This window comes from Mya arenaria, chromosome 4, assembly GCF_026914265.1.
Source record: "Mya arenaria isolate MELC-2E11 chromosome 4, ASM2691426v1".
Classification (NCBI taxonomy): domain Eukaryota; kingdom Metazoa; phylum Mollusca; class Bivalvia; order Myida; family Myidae; genus Mya; species Mya arenaria.
The window spans coordinates 241,883-263,769 of NC_069125.1; the positions used below are offsets into that span (position 1 = coordinate 241,883).

At 32.4% G+C, this 21,887-nt stretch overlaps 1 protein-coding gene and 1 long non-coding RNA gene across 5 annotated transcripts in view; both read left to right on the plus strand.

Moving 5' to 3' along the window:
- The window catches only part of LOC128231774 (tumor necrosis factor receptor superfamily member 5-like), a 40,660-nt gene extending 23,232 nt beyond the window's left edge, over positions 1-17,428 (plus strand). For both annotated transcript variants that reach the window (XM_052944959.1, XM_052944958.1), the window contains exons 5-6: positions 15,219-15,321; positions 15,451-17,428. In XM_052944959.1, the coding sequence (XP_052800919.1) occupies positions 15,219-15,315 (97 nt within the window). In that variant the 3' untranslated portion in view covers positions 15,316-15,321; positions 15,451-17,428. The remainder of the gene's footprint in view (positions 1-15,218; positions 15,322-15,450) is intronic.
- On the plus strand, positions 968-10,841 carry LOC128231775 (uncharacterized). Of its 3 annotated transcripts, none has more exons than XR_008260436.1 (6): positions 968-982; positions 4,019-4,181; positions 5,259-5,335; positions 5,837-5,918; positions 6,694-6,824; positions 7,905-10,841. It is a non-coding gene; the product is annotated as an uncharacterized LOC128231775 (long non-coding RNA). The 3 variants fall into 3 exon arrangements; XR_008260437.1 differs by having other exon boundaries at positions 4,019-4,174; XR_008260435.1 differs by lacking the exon at positions 4,019-4,181.
- Positions 17,429-21,887: the final 4,459 nt, after the last annotated feature.

The window sequence follows — 21,887 nt, forward strand, 5'->3', positions numbered from 1 at the left end:
TATATCACTGGTTTTATTGCACGTTTGCATAAATGGCTCGTTCGAAGACAAAAAATGAAACAGTTGTCAAAATGTTTAACCTGTGAGAGTGCAGCTTTAAAATCATTCAGATATTTAAATAGTTACAATTTACTAGTACATTATTTATCAGCTGTTATTCTAAGACCTGTTTATTGTTTATATCAGCACAGCAGGCAACATTTAAATGCCCTTCATAATCACATTATGCTTTAAGCTTCATTTACTTGACTGCTTTAAAGCTGCATATCTTAACAATTTCACACTAATTGCAAAATATTATTCATTTAATTTAATAACAAACCCAACAAACCACAATTTTATGCATAACAATCAATATGTATTTGAACCTTTAAGAACCGCTATGAAAGTATTTACCATTATATTTGTTATTTTACCCCACCCACTTAAATGTGTACTGAAGTTGGGTATAAACGTCGAAAACTTCATTGACATTTACAAAACACGGTTGAAATTTATAGAAAAATATACAAACTGATGTTCCTAACATGTTTTACTCACCTATCAATCTATTTTGCCACTTATGCTCTCCTTTTCACTGGTCAACATCACACACATACATTATCGATATCTAGGGTAGACATTTACCGGAAGTCATGCGCTCGCAAAGGATTATGGGAAACCGAAACTAACCGAATTCAAACTCCAAGACAAAAAATAAAAAATAACAAAGTTGTCAAAATACATGTGAGAGTGCAGCTTTAAGGAGTACTTCGTTATATCAATAAAATATACTCGTTCAACTGTCAATTGTTTACGTATCTACATAAATTCAATTACCTTTTGAACTAGAAAGTGTTATATTTTCAAAGAAAATAGCCATTTACCTCATGGTTTAGTGGTTAATAGGTCAAAGATTAAAGGGCATGGGCAACAGATTTATATAATCTTTGTTTGCACAATAACTCTAGGACCATCAAGCTTCAATGTTAGGTAACCTCAGGTAAGTGTTATATGGGAAACGAAATCGAATATTTAGGGGATTCGATTTTGGTTAACGTAAATCGTTCTGAAGGGCGGTGCAAAAGCACGGTTACCGGTACCCGGTATTTGCAATCACTTTTCGATAGGACTGCTATAGTTAATATTATAATAGTAAGATGGCTGTTGTGGAGTTATAATTATTAAATATGCTCTTACTTTAAACTAAATGCCTTCATTTGATAACAAAGGTTATAGTTATCCAAATTGTATCCAATTATATATTTTGGCAGATAAGGCGATAAACCGAAACTGGATCCATTTTAGTCAATTGCACACTTCAATAAGGCTAAAGTTTTTATAAAAAATAAATAAACAAAAAATGAAAATGACTTTCAACTGACCCCCGTATAGTCAACAAAACTATATGGAATTCAGTTTTGATAACTCAATAAATATTATAAAGTCATATTACACCAGACAGTTGATTAGGGATTCAGTTTTGGTTAAATGCAATTTATGGGTATACAATTACTATATGGGAGTCAGTTTTGGTTTAATGCAATTTATGGGTATACGATTACTATATGGGAGTCAGTTTTGGTTAAATGCAATTTATGGGTATACAATTACTATAAGGGAGTCAGTTTTGGTGAACTGCAATTTATGGGTATACAATTACTATAAGGGAGTCAGTTTTGGTTAAATGCAATTTATAGGTATACAATTACTATATGGGATCCAGTTTTGGCATCTCTACTGTAGGCTAGGCAATGAACGCACATTGAAATGAACAGTTGACGCAACTGACTGTAAGGGATTTAGTTTTGGTTAATTGCATTTTTGCAACATAAGTGTATGGGTATTAATCTACTATATGGATCCAGGCTTGATATCCTTAAGCAGTGAAAACATATTGAAATACACAGTTGACTTAACTGACTAAAAGGCATTAAGTTTTGGTTAATTGCATTGTATGTGTGTAGCATTACTTTATATGGGATCCAGTTTTGATATCTCTAAACCGTGAGCATTATAATGAAACGAACAGTTGACGGTAAGGGATCCCGTTTTGGTAAAAACACATTTTCCTCTGTATATGGGATCCAGTTTTGATAACACAACAAACGCATATTCATTTTAAATTGGAAAGTAGACTTAAAAGGATCATGTTTTTGTTAAATGCAATTGCATTTCATGAGTAAAGCATCAATGCTATATGGGATCCAGTTTTGATACCTCTAGGCATTGAATGCATATTGAAATGAACAGTTGACTTCCGACTAACTAAAGGGGATTCAGTTTCGGTTCATTGCATTTTGTAGATATATCATTATAGCTGTTCATTGTAACGTGCGTTCAATGCCTAGCCTACAATAGAGATGCAAAAACTGGATCAAATATAGTAATTGTATACCCATAAATTGCATTTAACCAAAACTGACTCCCATATAGTAATTGTATACCCATAAATTGCATTTAACCAAAACTGACTCCCTTATAGTAATTGTATACCCATAAATTGCAGTTCACCAAAACTGACTCCCTTATAGTAATTGTATACCCATAAATTGCATTTAACCAAAATTGACTCCCATATAGTAATTGTATACCCATAAATTGCAGTTCACCAAAACTGACTCCAATATAGTCAGCTGATTCAGCTGTTCGTTGTTAAGTGTTTTCAATGCCTAGCCTACAGTAGAGATGCCAAAACTGGATCCCATATAGTAATTGTATACCCATCAATTGCATTTAACCAAAACTGACGCCCATATAGTAATTGTTTAACTGTAAATTGAAGTTAACCAAAACTGACTCCCATATAGTAATTGTATACCCATAAATTGCATTTAACCAAAACTGACTCCCATATAGTAATTGTATTCCCATAAATTGCAGTTAACCAGAACTGACTCCCTATAGTAATTGTATACCCATAAATTCCAGTTCACCAAAAATGACTCCCTTATAGTAATTGTATACCTGTAAATTGCATTTAACCAAAACTGACTCCCATATAGTAAATGTATACCCATAAATTGCAGTTAACCAAAACTGACTCCCTTATAGTAATTGTATACCCATAAATTGCATTTAACCAAAACTGACTCCCATATAGTAATTGTATACCCATAAATTGCAGTTAACCAAAACTGACTCCCATATAGTAATCGTATACACATAAATTGCAGTTAACCAAAACTGACTCCCTTATAGTAATTGTATACCCATAAATTACATTTAACCAAAACTGACTCCCATATAGTAATCGTATACCCATAAATTGCAGTTAACCAAAACTGACTCCCATATAGTAATTGTATACCCATAAATTGCAGTTCACCAAAACTGACTCCCATATAGTAATTGTATGCCTGTAAATTGCATTTAACCAAAACTGACTCCCATATAGTAATTGTATACCCATAAATTGCATTTAACCAAAACTGACTCCTTTATAGTAATTGTATACCCATAAATTGCAGTTCACCAAAACTGACTCCCTTATAGTAATTGTATACCCATATATTGCAGTTCACCAAAACTGACTCCCATATAGTAATTGTATGTATACCCATAAATTGCAGTTCACCAAAACTGACTCCCTTATAGTAATTGTATACCCATAAATTGCATTTAACAAACACTGAATCCTTTTTATCAACTGTCTTATGTTATATGATTATATATTCGTTGAGTTACCAAAACTGGTTCCCATATAGTAAGGATTTTCTTTTTTTACCAAAACTGACTCCCATATAGTCAACACTTTGTTTCAATATAGTAATCATATTAGTAATCACGGACAAGATATATCAAAACTGCTTCCCATATAGTTATCTTATACCCATAGACAGCTTTAAACCATTATGTAGCAAATAAGTCATTTTACGACATTATCCATTTTTGAATCCCCTCTATCATTGAATAATGAGAAAACGTCTCCCATATAACCTCCACCGTCGGTCAAATTCGATGTTTTGAATCACTCTAGCGCGTGCTAAATACTAAATGACGCAATGTTTTGGACTGGTCTTCATTTTCTTCGATACAGGCACATTCGAGCGTAAATATTAAGCGAGAAAGTCTAGTGGAACGATGCAGGGTTCATTGGGTTTGTTTACAAAAATTCAAGCATCCGGTTAAGAAGACGACAAATAAGAATGGTATTAAGTTGTTAGAATGGAACTCCTTCCTGATTCCTGCACATGTAAGTTGTAAGTATTGACTATATCGGGATACCATACAGGACACTCAAGTGTTATTTTATATTTTCTTAGTTATCATGCAAATGAAAATAATCACTATCATTTAAAAGTTATTCAGGGATAGTTGCAAATGGTTTGTTTACATGAATTAGTTTTATGAATTTAATTGAATACACAAATTTTTATTAGAGCTTTGCACCAAATTAAATTCAGTTCATTTTACGGGAGTAACCCACACTAGCGGATCCAGAAAGGGGGTGGGCCCCCCCCCAAAAAAAAAAAAAATAAATAATAATCTCAGGACAATTATTCAAAAAATCTTTTGATCTTTGATATCATAATGGTAAAAAAAAATTACCAAAATGCAAAATGTAAAAAAAAAATATCAAGTCAGAGAATGGGTTGGAACCGGTGTCGCCAAAATTGCAGTCCAGTGTTGTATCCACTTTGCTATGAAGGCTTATCCTTAACAGTTGGAATATTTAATCTTTATACCTAACTTGTAATATATTGGCGATTTTTTTTATGGTAAATTATGTGGTACTTCAGTTAGTAAGTTTTAATGCATTGTACACATAGATACCAAGTTTATGTCAGTTTTCGTCAATTTTCTTTTTTTCCGCTATTTCATTAAACAGATTACAGCCCCTTTTCAACAAGTCTTTGGGAGGAACTGTTGGGGATTGTTATTAAAGCTGCATTTTCACAGATTTACCATTCTGACAACTTTTTTTTCATCATGGAATGAATCATGCAATGTTAGTGCATAAATTATGTCCGCGAACCATGATTTAAAACTGCTGAAAAAATATTAGATAGCTGTTTTTCATATGTACGTTCATAATTGTTGTTCTGTGACTTAAATTTGAACACTTTCAGAAAAATGAAATAATAAGCAGATTTCTCAATACATGACTTCTGTTTTATTGTTAGCAATTAAAGGCATTGATTCTCTGAGATAATAATAATGTTAAAACAGTCAATCTGTGAGAGTGCAGCTTTAAGATTCATTTTTCCTAAGATCAGCCAAGTTAGTATTATAGCTAATTTTAGCTTAAAAGTAGGTGAATTTTATATTTATTTCAGACCAGATACTCTTGAGGGACCAATTTAAGGGCAAACAGACAAACATTTTGATGCAAAGAAAGCATTGGATTTGAAAGGTAGATTTTTAACACATATTTACATGTACTCAATGTCATTTACTAGTATAACATAATGTATTCAAGTATAAGATAATTATATTTCAAGTATTTGGTCAGGTTGTTAGGTTTAATTGAAACTGTTATAAAAATAAAAGCAAATAAATGAAAGTCCATGCAATTTTGCATGCACATGTTTGTTGCATGCAGATTTTACTCAGATGGCATAGGGTACAGTTACTCTTGTAACTTGCTTAAAATAAATGCAAATGATTCTGCATGTGTCTGAAGTCATGTTTTATTTTTCTCTACAAATTGTTTTAAAAAATGCAATTGTTTGATTTCCTTTCTTATGTGTTATGCATTGCAGTTCCCATGGAGAAGAAAAATGGAGAGATTCTAAAAGTATGAAGATGATTTCCTTTCTTATGTGTTATGCATTGCAGTTCCCATGGAGAAGAAAAATGGAGAGATTCTAAAAGTATGAAGATGATTTCCTTTCTTATGTGTTATGCATTGCAGTTCCCATGGAGAAGAAAAATGGAGAGATTCTAAAAGTATGAAGATACTCCTGTGTATAATGAGGAAATCTTGTCAGTGAATGGTAAGTTCTCTTTGGATTAATTCTATGTATAACAATATAAATATGAGGTAAGCCAAGAAATGAGAATTAACGTAATTATTCTGTTCAAACATACATTGACATATTAAATATAAAGACATATGTATGATTTGTCTCTGCTATTATACTCCTACCACTTGATGGTTAGGGTTCATTTGAACAAGTCTTCTTTTATCCATAATTCCAAATGCTTCTGAGATTTCTAACACATATTAAATATGTTGAGGATAAGTGCTGTGCAAAAAACATTTTTGTTTATGGTATTTTAGAGTTATTGGTCTTTGATTATTTTTCTTTCACTTTTCTATGTTTTTGAGGTATTAACTTCAAACTTCATGCACATATTGGACGTGATAAGAAAAATAGCTGTGCATATGAATCATTAAATTGTGTATGGTAGTCAAAGAATTGTAAACCTTTGATTATTATCTTTATATTTTTTTATTTTTTTCTTCTCTTCATAACTTTTTTTCATTTTTTACTTTAATTTAACAAAACACTATTCTGTTTTTGGTATATTAAGGATTATTTTCTTATGTTTATTTTGTGCTTGGCAGTTTTAAAATTATTGCCTAATTGGTTACTGTATGCTTAAAAGCAAACATCACTCTCAGTGAAACCTCTTATTACAATAGGTGATAGCTGTAGTTTTTCATGGAAACAAGTGTTTGACAGTATGAGTCATTTTTTAGTAGCAATATATTATGTACATTTAAGGTATAAGTTCTCTTTTGCTAATTGTTCAGTTGTTTTTCAGTTGTTGCAATTGTGGACCAGGCCAGAGTTGTACTAAACCAACTAAGACACAATGAGATACAGGAATGACACAATGAGAAACAGGAAACAGGAAAGTGATGACTGATCGCCACCTGTTACAAATTCATCTAGGTACAGTTTTTATTCCAGATTTGATACAACTGTTAACTGTTTTATGCATGCTATGATTATGTTCATCATGTTTGTTTAAGACCGTGATGATGAGGACAAATCTATTGATTATCCCTTGCCAAAAGGCAAAGTGGATACAGTAATTGTGTAATTGTGCACGTGTGTGTGCGTGTGCACGGAATGTAATCTTGAGCATAAATCCCCCAGGTATTAACTTCAAACTTCATATACAGATAGATCCCTATTGAGAAGAAGTGCAGTGTTAAGGGACCATAACTCTGTTTACAGTTCTTTTTGTAATAACCCTTTGTTATATTTCATACTGAGTTTTTGTCTGCAGCAGAACTTGAAAAGTCTTTGAGGTGTTGATCTCAAACTTCAAATATGTACAGATAGATCTCATTTAGCAGAAGTGCAGTGCACAGAAACCATAACTCAAGATTTTTTTTGTAGTAGTTGCCCTTTGTTGGTTTTCAATGTTATCCTTTGTTGTAATGCACAGTTGTGATCATGCTCAAATATGCTCATTCACATTAAAATTAATTGTCCAGGTTCAAATCCTGTAATAGAAACAATTATTTTCTTTCTGTGTTTAGCAAAGTTTATATGAACTATCTATCAATGTAAAATAAACTAAGATTTGTGTGTTTTTATCGTTTCTTATTTATTTGTATATTTTTTGTTACATATTTTTATGTGCATATATAAAAAATCTATATCACAAAAAGTGTGGCTAATTTTTAATATTAAGATATAATATGTATAAGAACTATCATATTTCAAAATCAACCATAGAGCTTTTGCAAGATAGATAATAACTTAATGTATCTGATGAACAATAATGTGATTTTGGGATGCCAGCAATAACTTTTCAAGGTGAAAATATGTTCTTGTCATTGATTTTACATATAAGTAATCAGTATGCAAAGCCCTTTCAAATGATACTTATATGGGGTAACTATCAAATTTTAACATTGAAGCCAATGGCACAAATGAATGAAAAGCTCCTTAATAGTTCAATATTTGAAGCCAACAATGGAACTGTGTTTATGTATTGCTTAATGTTCCTTTTTCTTTCAGAAAACTCCCCACATCCAACAAGAGACAGTCTGACTTCAAAATCTTCATTGAAGGCAACTTAATGGACAAGACATCCGTCACATAAAGATTCACTAAAATTGGAATGATATACCAATTTTAACTTTTAACAGACAAATACATTATAGATTTGAAAATATATTACCCTTAAATAAGTTGGATGATTAACATTTACCTCAACACAGTACAAAGTGCTCATGTTGAACTATTGTGATTGATCATAGTCTGTCCTTCATTTTTATTAACAGTTTCATACAGTGTTAACACTTTAGTATGGGGACTCATTTTTAGCTCAACTTTTCGAAGAATATGGAGAGCTATACTACTCACCCAAGCGTCCGCGTCGGCGTCACCCCTTGGTTAAGGGTTTGCGTGCAAGCACACATAGGTTAATATCTCAGCAACTACTTGAGGTATTGCATTGAGACTTTATACAATGGTACTCAACCATCCAACCTACTTAATTAACCAAGTTTGATAACTCTACTTTGCATTTAATGCCAATAATAGGCCTTTAATATTTGACTTAGAAATTCTGGTTAAGGTTTTGCATGCAAGCACACATAGGTTAATATCTCAGAAACTACTTGAGGTATTGCATTGAGACTTGATACAATGGTACTCAACCATCCAACCTACTTATTTAAACAAGTAAGATAACTCTAGTTTGCATTTAATGTAAATAATAGGCCTTTATTATTTGACTTAGAAATTCTGGTTAAGGTTTTGCATGCAAGCACACATAGGTTAATATCTCAGCAACTGCTTGAGGTATTGCATTGAGACTTGATACAATGGTACTCAACCATCCAACCTACTTATTTAAACAAGTAAGATAACTCTAGTTTGCTTTTAATGTAAATAATAGGCCTTTATTATTTGACTTAGAAATTCTGGTTAAGGTTTTGCATGCAAGCACACATAGGTTAATATCTCAGCAACTGCTTGAGGTATTGCATTGAGACTTGATACAATGGTACTCAACCATCCAACCTACTTAATTTTCCAAGTTATATAACTATAGTTTGCATTTAATGCAAATACTTGCGTTTATTATTTCACTCAGAAATTCTGGTTAAGGTTTTGCATGTAAGCACACATAGGTTAATATCTCAGCAACTACTGGATGAATTGCATTGAGACTTTATACAACCACCCAACCTAATTGAATAATCAAGTTAGATAAAAATTCTGGTTAAAATTTTGCATGTAACTACATTTATGTTAATATCTCCGCACATCATGTATTGCATTGAAATCTAATCTAACAGTGATCCATGCATGTTTCGCCAAAACTTCTTAATCCTTACACTGAAAAGCAGCGGAATAGTCGAGAGCGCTGTCTCTGTGACAGCTCTTGTCTCTTTGGTCTTTATTCATACTGGCCAGAATATGTTTACCAAAAAAATCTTAGTATAGATTGATAACTGTTCAGGTTGGACAAAAAGCATGTAGGTTGTTTGTTCTAATAATATAAACTGTAAATGCTTCAGAAACTATATATATAATTTTCATGATATTTGTCAGTATTTATTCTCGTCAACATTTAAATAATATTAGGTGAAACTTGTTTATTGGTCAAAATGTGTTTGATTAGAGTGGCCTCAAGTTCCACTTTATATGAATGAAATTTGGTCAAGTTTTAGAAAAAAACTATGTTCTAGTTTTATAGGCCATATTCTCTTCCCAAGCTTTCCTTAAAGAATGAATGTAGGTAATATGAAACAGGAGTCACTAAGTCAAGAATTAACAACCTTAAAAATTGCTATTCATAGAGGTATTGTTTCCTCATCATAAATCACAACTTAGCCAGCAAGACTTTTCAACAAATAAGGCATAACATGTAAAAAGTTAATAATTAGGCACATATTTTAGTGAATAAAATCTTGTGAACATATTATTGAAACAAATAATGTGTCTGGTTCTGAGGTGAGCTATAAAGCACATTGCCTAGTAACAATTGAGCTAGCTCATTATTAAAAGTTTGTTTTAAACTTGATTTAAATGAATGCAAATCATATATTATTATTTTTAATCTATATTTTTTTTTTAGTTACCTTGTTCTGTTGTTAATTTCCATACTGACTTGGTCAATTATGGCTAATTGTCTAACTATATTTTAACTTCTAACCTAAATGTTTCATTGTACTTTTGAGTGTTCTGTTAACTATATTGCACATTACCCTATATGACAGTATAAATTCAATAAAACCATGGTTATTAAGTTCCATACATATTGGAGCACATGGTAAGCCTCTAGAAATGTCACTTCTTAAACCTAGATTCTTGATCTGTTCGCCACATTGTTTTGTTAATTTTTTGTTTATAAAAACAAATGATTGTTTAATGTCAAGGAAACCTTTTTAAAGTTAAAATGTAGATGTACATAGATAACTGTCAAATATTATTTACCATTTAATAACTGTCTAAAGGCAAAATTTCCATTCATTTTTATATTTGATTTGGGTCCCTAGGGTCATGGTCACTGTAACTAAAAATAGAAAAATGCTTGGTACTGAATAACTTCAGTTTTAATACATTTAAAACTGAATCTCACAATCAAGGCTGAAGTTCTTGTTGCATTGCAGCATTTCTAGTTAACTTTTTAATTTGACTCTTTTTATTGCTTTCGACAGGCACATATTACATCATTATTGTATTCATTTTGAAGACAAAGCCTCATTTAATTGAGCGTGCTGTCCAAAGACAGCTCTTGTTGACATAATTATAAGACACCTTATGTTATGGTTTATATGAACAATAGCTGTTTCTGTGTATGTTTTAGAAGAAACTTCCATTTCTTATCATATTGATGGACATAGATATACATACATGTACGGAATTATTGACATCAGATTCTTAGGATTAAATTTACTAATGTTCTGTTCATGTTCAAAATAGATACAGTTATGGTAAATGCATAGTCTTGTTTGTTTATAACATAGACAACCATGTCTTTTGGTTGTCCTGGTCTCCTGTCCTGTTATGTGAATTGGGTTTTATGGACATTTTCGATATTGTAGGTCCAATTCTAGTGTCTAGCTGGAAAAGTATTTAGCCTAGGGAGACCTTAGTTTGGGTTATCATGTTGGATATGTCTAAATGTTGGCATGTCGGGAAATGACAATTTTAGGCTATGACAAAAATGTAGACGTTGCTGGCCAAGGCTCCACACCCAAGTGACTGTCGCATTATATTCTTGAAAAAATGCCTTGGGGTTTTGGTTTGTTATGAATTTTGCGAGTCTGGCAAATATCTGCATTATAAAATTCATCGACATACAGGTGACAGAGAAAAAGGTCAATTTTCAATGATTTCAAAAGATTTATTAACTAAAAGGGGATCATCATAAATGAATACAGAGAACAAGGTTAATTGATTTGACAGAGGATTGATGCAGAGCTTCAAAAATTAAGGAGACAATTTCAGAAAAATGCACATAAATGATTTTTGTTTATTTGTGTTGTTTGATAACTGCTGTGTGTCGATTTTTATTTAATTTCATTTTACCCCCCAAATCACACTTCACACAATACATGGTTTCTACACTTTAGGTTTGTTATACTGTATTATAGTATCTATTGAATACAGTAAAATTTCTGGTCATTGTATTGCAAAATTTGTGCTAATAATTTGCAATTTTAGAAATTCTCATTTTTATTTAATTTTTCAAACATTTTCCCCAAAATTCACATTTCACAAAATTACATAGTTTCTTTACTTTTGATATATTAAACTGTAATATTAATGAAATACAGTAATTCTGGTCATTCTATTGCAATATTTGAAAAAGTTATTGGCAAATTCCAGAAATTCTCATTTCCATTTAATTTTTCATACATTTTACCCCGAAAATCATATTTTTAAAAAAAAACTGTGTTTCTATATAATATATAATAATGTTAAATGATATATATTAGCTGCAGTAGTTCTGGTGTTTTTATTGCAAAATAAGGCAGAGTTATTGGCAAAATTCATAAATTGTCATTTTCATTTAATTTTTCCAACATTTTACCCCAAAAATCATTTTTTGCGCCATATAATTGTTCTATGATTTAAGTATATTAAATATGTTGCCTGATATGACATAAATTCATCAAAATTATTTTTGTGCAGTTTACTCCATTTTTTGTTCAAAAATCTCCGTTTGTATACATTGAATAGAGAACAGAGGTGTTGAAGCACTGCTTCAACACCTCTGAGAATGAGTATAGTATAGTGCACGCTATCACAATGTATATAGACTATAACACAGGTTCAAATTTACAGATAGAGAATAGTGCACGCCACCACAATGTATATAGACTATAACAGAGGAATTGATGTAAAGTTTCAAAATCTCTGGTTGATACATTGCATAGAGAACAGGGGTGTTGAAGCACTGCTTCAACACCTCTGAAAATGAATAGAGTATAGCGCACGCTACCACAATGTATATAGACTATAACAGAGAAGTTGAAGTAAATCTTCAAAATCTCTGGCTGTATACATTGCATAGAGAACAGAGGTGTTGAAGCACTGCTTCAACACCCCTAAGAATGAATAGAGTATAGTGCACGCTTCCACAATGTATATAGACTATAACAGAGGAGTTGAAGTAAATCTTCAAAATCTCTGGCTGTATACATTGTATAGAGAACAGGGGTGTTGAAGCACTGCTTCAACACCTCTGAGAATGAATAGAATATATACCGTGCACAGTATATACTGGTATAGAATATAACACCAGTGTATGTACTGTCACGGTGTATCGAGCATATCCATATAGTGTATAGAGTCTATGCACTGTGTTGATATAAGATATCAATCTCAACTTTGTCTAAGCATTCTAGATTTAATATTGTTTTCTAGATTCAAATAATTCACTGTTTAGACATCTTACATATTTAACGGATTTGTTTAGCTTACTTATTTTAATAGCGTACCATTTCCATTTCACTAAGCCAGTGTCCAGTGAGTTATGGAAATAATATTAATAGCCTTTCTTTCATTATAAAGATGATTATAAAAACGCAGAAATGTTTAATTATGCTTATCACTTTTGCAAGTGCTTTAATCATGTCTGAACCTCCGTCTAAACGTCAGAGAATTGAACTGTCCCTAGAGGACAAAAGCCTTTAAAGGTTAACTAAGTTAATATTTTGAGTAAACTTACTCCGTACATCAAATCCTCACTAAACCGGAATCCTCACTAAACCGGAAATTTTGCCCAGTCCGGACCTTGTCCGGTTTAGTGAGTTTCCACTGTAGAATGAAACCAATAGTGTACTTTATGGATTTCTGTCCAGTTCTTTCAGTCATTTCTTTATTTTTTATTATTTATTTTTAGACATCATTTTTTTTTCCATTTGATCATATTACAAGACCTCAAAAATGTGATAATATGGTTATCTTCATAAGTGTTTAGCTTATACTGAACTTCGTTTAAATCATTAAGGCAAGCAGCATGGCCGTCGACTTACTCAATGCATGCCTGTGTAATTTTCTGTAGACCATAACATACGCTTGTACTGTTTGTTTGTTTATTTGAGTTTATCAAGGTCTGCCTGTTTCCATTATGGCTTGACCCCGCCGTGATGCCATCACGACTTAAATTGTGTGTACATGCAATAATAGACACTTGAAAAGGTTCATGAGAGTATGCATATTAAATACATTATGTTAATAAGGCACAACCTACTACTTCTGTGCGTGGCAAGTTGTCTTAGTTTTTTTTTGTTACCCACCTGTGTGTATTATTATTGTGTCTCGTATGTTGCCTTATGTTTGAACACATCATTTACCTCAACTTATAAATGAAATATGAGAGGTGTTTATTTCTCAGACATATAAACCAGAAAATGAATATGGAAAGAAGTAGTTATTTACGGAGAAAAGTGGTGGTTGAGGTACGGGCGATTCAAGTATATGCTAGACAGAATGACGACAAGTTAAGTGTTAAACATTTAAAGGCGTAGTTTAAGCCTTCAATAAGGGACCCACACCAGAATGTTGATTCTAGGCATCAAAGACGCGGCTGAATGGGTTTTATTGAATATAATACTTTAAAAATATCGATACCCAATTAGCTCAATAAAGTCATGTGACAATATATACAATTTTTAACATTCCGAATAAACACGGACATAGCCGAACTATGACGGTTTAATCAACTTTCTAGATCGTAGTTACTCAGTCGTCTCCGGCATACGTAAATTATTTAGATTGGTACCTTGCATTATCACTGATAAAATTATTGGTGTCGGGTCGATTCGGCCGAGATATCATTTCGGCCTGATCCTTTTTGGCCTACTTTTATTCATAAATGTTTGTTTTAAATCGTGTGAATTACGCTTTGAACGTTCATTTTATATCAGTTAAATTTAAATTGTGTGAATTTCGTTATTGCGACTTATATTTGTTAGTAAAATCGTGTGAATTAAGCTTTGTACTTCCATTTTATATCACTAAAATTTAAAATAGTCAATTAATGTCGTGTTAAGGCACTTATATTTGTTATCAACTGCATGATTAAAACTATTATTCACAATATGCCCGTAAATTCTCACACGCTTATTTACTACCACAGCGTGTATATAAATCGTTTTCACAAAGTAAATTTCTAAAATAATGAACTCGTATGACCGGCGACCAGTCAATACAAAAACACAGAGAATAACTTTGTTTAATTTCCTGTTTTAAACATTAGGCTTTTTCGTTTTATATGACGTTTTGGAAGTTTTACACGCATCAAAACGGTTATTGACGACAAATTTTAAGTTGAATAAGAGTTGATATCATTAACAAATCTTCTTTTTTCATAACTAAAATTTATCCGTATACACTTCCCAATTGACAATTGCAAACATGTATCCCTATAAACGCGGCAGGCCGCGTCTAATAATCGTTACCATGTATTTAGAATGGATGGCAATATATCGCTTATATAAGTGTTAAACACCTTTTACTTTTTTTGTTTATTATTGATTTTCAATCGGTCACATATAAAATACATAGGCTATTCATATTGTTTATACAAGAAATAGTCATTTGTAGTGAGACAATGAGATTATCTATTTGAAATGTGTCAACTCTAAATGTTCTGGAACAAATACACATGATATTCGACCCCTGCTTTGACACACTAGCCATATACAAGGGATGCACAGCAGGGAATTATCATGCCTTAACATAGGCCATTAAAATGGACAAAGACAAACCTATAACTCTTACATATTACCCTTTCCTTTAAACTTTCTGTCTTTAACTAAAGAAATAGTACTCTTGATGTAACTGTTTTGTTTGTGTTCTATGCAGTATGGAAAATATACGGCGTCGAGACAAACATGATGGAGAGGAACAAGCCAATCCTTCACAGCGATGTCCCGTTGATTCCCCGTTGATGTATAGTTAGTAAATAGTGAGTACACTTAAGCAAGTCGAGTCATTCTTTTGTCATAAAAATGTAAACAGCTACACAGTCGATTAAGTTTGGTTTCCCAGCTTTGTGACTCCAATAGCCAATGAACTATGAATATTTCCATTTCAGCATATCCGGACAACAGTAGATGAGCCCCCTTGACTTATCGAGAGTACTGCGGACATATTGGTGTACGAACAATGTCATTTTGGTGCTATCAAAATTTCTAGTTCATATTTCACGAGGCGAAAGAAAGTGATTATATTTAGTCCTCTAAACATTAATTAGCTGTCCGGACAGAATTATTTAGAAATTATTAGTGTTGAGCACGAAATGCCGATATACTTTACAGCATGTGTTTAATAACTTCTAATATACCAATTATTGACTAAATAACAATTCGGTAGCTGTAATCTGCGTGTTGATTGTCGCTCTCATTAGAGCTATTCCAAATGATTAAATGTGAATATGACCAGCGATCCCTTGGCGGAGGAATGAGTCTGACACTAATCCTCGTTATGAAACACACATTGCGCTCCAGTTGCGTGGATTTATAATGACTTACCAGAGAAGAGTTGGACTTTGTGCTGAAAGTCGCAATTGTGAAAACTGTGTTGTGTATAGCACTATTTGGTGATGAAGTTCGCATTTGGGAAATTTGTGTGTGTGTTTTTTTATGTGATATCTATATGAGTGAATATTGACTGTAACACTATAACACTGTGATGTAGCAGAATCATATTAGACATTCATGAATCATAAATTAAGTTCATCATCTGAACATAATTGATGTAAATATAAATATACAGTGAGTATGCGAAATTAAAACGATATCTTCAGTACCAGGAGGAAAAGTGATTTATGCGAAAACAAATAATCCACTTTTGGTCGTATATGTTTATATATTAAATATTTTATCAATGATAAAGATTGTATGAAACATTAAAAAATTTAACATGTAAAAATATACGACAAAAAGTGGATTATTTGTTTATTATGTGTATCATAGAGTACAAGAACACATTTGTTTTTATAATTCTCGGTCCAAGAGATCACCTTAGGGACCGAATCGCTCGAATCAGATAGCTCGACTGGCCAAAAATGCAGTCTAAATACCAGGTAACTGTGAATAAGCACACAAGTTAGCGGATAATGTGTTACCTTGTTTGATGAATTCACGTTGCGAAAGTTACTGATAGATTTATGCCACCATGATGATTAATGTTTATTATACTTACACAGAACGATAGATTCGAATTATTTACTTTTCTTACCTAAAAAAACAACAGCGATTGCTTTATTAAAATCATTATAAGAAATAAATTTACGTCAATTATTCGAATGAGATAAGAAATCGAGAGTAAAAACTCATATATCAGTTTTCTTAATTCGAAGCTGCACGTTAGGACAACGTTTGTTTAGTTTACGGAAAGTCTTAAGCACAACGTTTAGATAAAGTTGTCTCTTCACTAAACTTTCATTATTTTAATACTTGCAAATCATTTTGCTTGCCTTAAAATATTTATTCCATTACACATAATGTGTGTGATTGTTTAATGATAATTAGTTGAAATTAGTTACAAAATTTTAAGATTAGTACATGCAGTTTATCTCAATTCTTTAACTTTTAAAGTTGGTAAACTAATTGTACGTTTTTGTTGATTGATGTGCTTGATATGTTTTCTTGTATATCGATGTGCGTTGTTGTTATTTTTCTTTCAGGACTTAATAATTGTAAGAGTGGATTTCGTAACGCTTCCATCTGTGATATCTAGTTAGCTTTGTATTTTACGCCAGCTAGTAATCACATTTGTTGTGATAGCGTATGAATTGTTTTCTTTCTGTTTTTAAATATTGAAATGGGACATCTTGCAATGTATATTTACAATTTGTATATGACACTGTCAACCACTTATAGCGAGATTTAATTGACTTTTGAATCATTGTGCAATATTTTTATACATTTGAAGGCAACTAGTTTGTAAGGTTGTAGCTATTGATATTTAACTAAACGCTGTTGGGAAAGTTTATTTTATTTGCTTAATAACATGATGCATTTTTATTTTTTGTTGAATATTTCATTTGTAATAAATCCCACAGCCCATGACGTTTGATTCTTATTTATGTTATGAAATTTCAGAGGTTAAGTAGAATGCTACAAGGTTTTCTATAGGAGTTTTCAGCTGGAGGGTGCTTTGGTGCTCGTGGTTGACAATTTAGGTGTTCTCTGGTACTATTATTGAATCACAGTGTACAGTTTATACTCCTCCAATATATATGCAAAAAGCTACAGAAACATGCTCAGTAGCAAAAAGTTTAAACATAAACCCGGTTTAGTGGCACTTGGCAAACGCCAAAGACATAGAACACAAAATCACAAACAAGAAACATAGAACAGCACAAAACTCTACAAACAGCACAGTGCATACATGTTACATTATATATATATATATATATATATATATATATATATATATATATATATATATATATATATATATATATATATATATATATATATATATATATAATTGGTATGTTTATCAAGAATTGTAAGGTACCGCCTTGGAACGGTCAGTAAAATGTAAATTTACTGGGGTTTAAACCAGTTTATGTGCACAAACCTCACTCTTATCCCAACAATTCTTAATAAAGATAAAACGCAAAAGGTAAATCTTATCAAAGTATGCATTAACTTGAGGAAACTTATCAATAAAACAAATAATAATAAAAAAAAACGAAAAGGTAAACCCCAAGTACTTCAATGATTAGAGATCCCAACTCTATCTGCAGACGGAGAGAAACAATTCAGAGCAGTTAATGCAAATACTTTTCAAAGATACTTGTCTCTTCTGGAGATCTCACGGATGCACTGTAAGTTCAAAATGGGGGGTCCCTAGACGGTGAGCAATTATGCAACGTTATTACAAAAGCAGATGAGGGATCTTAGGCATACTGAAAAAAATGGCATGGCATTTGTCTCTTTAGTGTGACCTTGACCTTATTACCAACAAGGCTTTAACGTGGGATATGGACCTTGAGAGGAACAATTGTGCAAAAGTATTGCAAAAGCAATTTAGCGCTTAATGAGAGGTTACAAAATGGCATTGCTAAATGTTGAAGTTGTATTAGTCTTACGTAAGTGGTTCGTGAGTTATGACCCTTCGCATGAGAAAGTGATAAATACGTCTGAATTATGTATAAATTTCTTTTGAAATTTGCAAATTAGTCTGAACCAGTATCGCCAGTCCATATTTTGTACAAACGTCAACGTTCATATGAGAACATTTAAGTAGTATTTTTAGATGATTATTCTAGCAGATTTTGTGTAGTATGTATTCTCCTGAATAAATAGGTAAAACAAGTTAACAAAGGGTATGCGATTTTGACATTGTTTTCGGTTTACAACGGAGACACAAACTAAAAAGGAATAAAGTTAGTACTACATTCAAGCTAACTGTTTTTGAAGAAAAAAACAGTTACTAGAATTGTCATAGCATGGGTCGTCATTGGGGTGCGCAGAAAATAATCTGGCCATAACCGTTTTAAATATTTAAATGGCACTTGGTACACATGTTTCCAGTGGCAACACAAATGTATAACAATGCCAGTTGGTCTTGCTGTAAAAGACCCAGTTGCAGAAGAAGAAAAAATACGTTACATTAATTAATTATGTTCTGTATGACCAAGTAACATATACAACAAACAGTAATTCAAAATATATTTATCTTTAAATATCTGCTCCGAACTTTATCAAAAATCAAGTCAAATGAAACACCAAAAACTGTTATCATTAAACAATGCCTATACGTTTATAAACTAACTTGCAAACACGTTTTTCAATGTTGTGAACAAATATAAATCATGAAACTTTAACATACAGTGTACTAATGTCTCGTAAATATTTTGTTGATTTATGTTGTGACAAATGTGCGATAAGGCAAATAAATATAAGTCCCCAGTAGACTCGTGTTTCAGTGTTTCCGTGTTTCACTGACCGTTCCAAGGGAGTAATCCCATCATCTATAGGTAAATTTATTAGATGAATATGTGGTATATCTGTGGTGTTAGTAATTTTGTATGTTTTGTTTATTGGTGTATGTTGTAGTTCATTGTCGTTTGTGCCTATGCCTTTGCCTCCAAACAGGGTTTATTTTTTTAATTGTCGACTACTGGGCTTGTCTCCATAGATTAAAAAATAACCCGTACCTTACATTCTCATCAGCAAACCAATGAAGTTGAAAATAAGCAAAATACACATTACCCGATAAAGGAAATAACTGGTTTGAGTTAAAGTCCGCTGCATAGTAAGTCAAACAATACTGAAAAACTATATAACTAGACATAAGTTCGAAGTTAAAAAGGACAGAACAATAAATTCCTTAAACTTGTAGTGACTAGTTGTCTGTATCAATCAGTTGAAGTACACTTAAGTCTTCTAGACTTGTTTCATCAAAGGCACCAAATTTATATTTCAGTGCTTTGTTGTCCCGTTCTTTATAAGCAATTGATGTGAAGATCCATGAAGCTGAGCACTTCATCTGGGACTGCAAACATTCTCACACCATTTTCTGTTGCAACTAGAGGCTCAATCTTGCGGAAAACTTCCTCTTTTATCTAGCAATATTTGGGTCAACCCTAGACAGTGACTAACATCTTTTAATAGATTTTCCACTTTCAGCCATGAAATTTACATGCTGTGAGTCACCTCTTCTATCAATTTCCAAACACTTGCCTAACATAATACATTTTGTCATATAGGGCCTGACACTGATTTCACTATCCTCTTTAGCGTTACTCCTAGTTTCAGGTTCTAACTATGCAATCATCATCAAGGAAGTTCGCATGACTTGATTATACTTTGTTCAATATTGCTCGTATCCTACAGCTAAAATCCCCGATGAAACCCTTCATAATTAAAGCAGAGGTTACAAGCACATGTAGTATTCCCTAAAAGTATGCCTCCCTTTTATCTGCAACAACATCCAAAGAGATTGTGCCTTTAACTAGTTTTTTTTTTAATTTTTCGTCTCTCAATTTCTTCATTACATTAATTGTTTATTCTCTTCCAGTGATTTGTTTTGAAAATTATTTTCACCGACTTTGGGAAAAATAGAAAATCATGCTAAAAGCAAACATATAATAGCAAATAAACATAGTTCTACTTTTTTATGCATACATTATGCTGTAAAAGAGCTAGTCTTACCAGGATTGTGTTTATTTTTATTATCGATCTTGGGGGAAAATGAACAGTTTTTCGCTAGGGGACACAACCTTTAGAAGAACCTTTGACGTAACTAATTACTGCCGAAGAAAAACCTTTATAAATTGACCTTTACCGTTGCAATGGAATAAATTTTGAATGAGAAATCATAGATAAGAATAAAAGTTACGACATGTATCTTACTGAATGTACAACCTAGCATTACTATATGATGACATGCATAGATATACAAAAATGCTCGAAGATTAGATAGCTAGTTGTCTTTTTCATAAATGTACATTTGGTATCATATATGTATTTGTTTTCTGATATTAACGGGGATATTATGTAAAAATAATATACATGTACATATCTGTGCACCTGATAGCAAACGAACACACAGTATTCGCTAGTATTAGAACGAGTAGTTCTACATGCAGTTACATCTCCGACTCGTAATGTAGTTCCGTATTTGGAGCCTGAACAACATCTAAGAATTGCACCAGAAGCATAATTCAATGAATTAAGTTGGCTAGTGTTTCTTTCAACAACAACACTGGAAATGACGTCATCACAGTTTTACATAATTTCCAATACAGCGGGTTTATATAAATAACTTAGAATACAACCTACATTTTCAGCCAATGAAATTGCAGATAGGCAATCATTATGTACTCGGCTTTATCATTCAGAATTTCAGCTTTCGCACGCGTTTAAAGGTCCACCTACTGCCACTCAACCGATAAACAATCCCTGAGTCGGATTTTGTGTTGGCAATGTGACAGCCAATGAGGTAGTATTCTAAGACAGTTGGATGGCCTGAAGCAAAAGCTGAATGATTTAGAAGGGCTCAATCCGCGAAACTTAAACCATTGGCAGAGGGCGGTATACATAACGGCAGTGCACATGAATAGTCCTAGAGTTATTGCCTTTTGTTTATTTATATATATATTCTTGTCCGGTCTTGAGATATTGACTTAACTTCAAATATATATTTTGAAGAGGAGTGCATTGCAAAGATACAAAGAAAATGTCATAAGTATTATTAATGTTTTTAGGTTAAGACCATAAACCTCATACAACAATAGATCTTATTGATGAGAACTTCAAGCCGCGTTCTTAGTATTTCAACAATAATTGCACGTTGCTAATGCCTACAGTTATGACTTTCCCTGATTTTGTATCAAACACTTAAGATTCTTCTGCAGGTTTTTCCGCATGAAAGTTTAAAGGTAAATTATGTTCAAAAACTTCCATTGCTGAGTACATGTCCTTGTGTTTCAAAATCAATACCCGTACAATGCAAACTCCCGAACCGATGCACTGCATGAAGCTCACCTTACAACTAGCGAATATCCAGGTA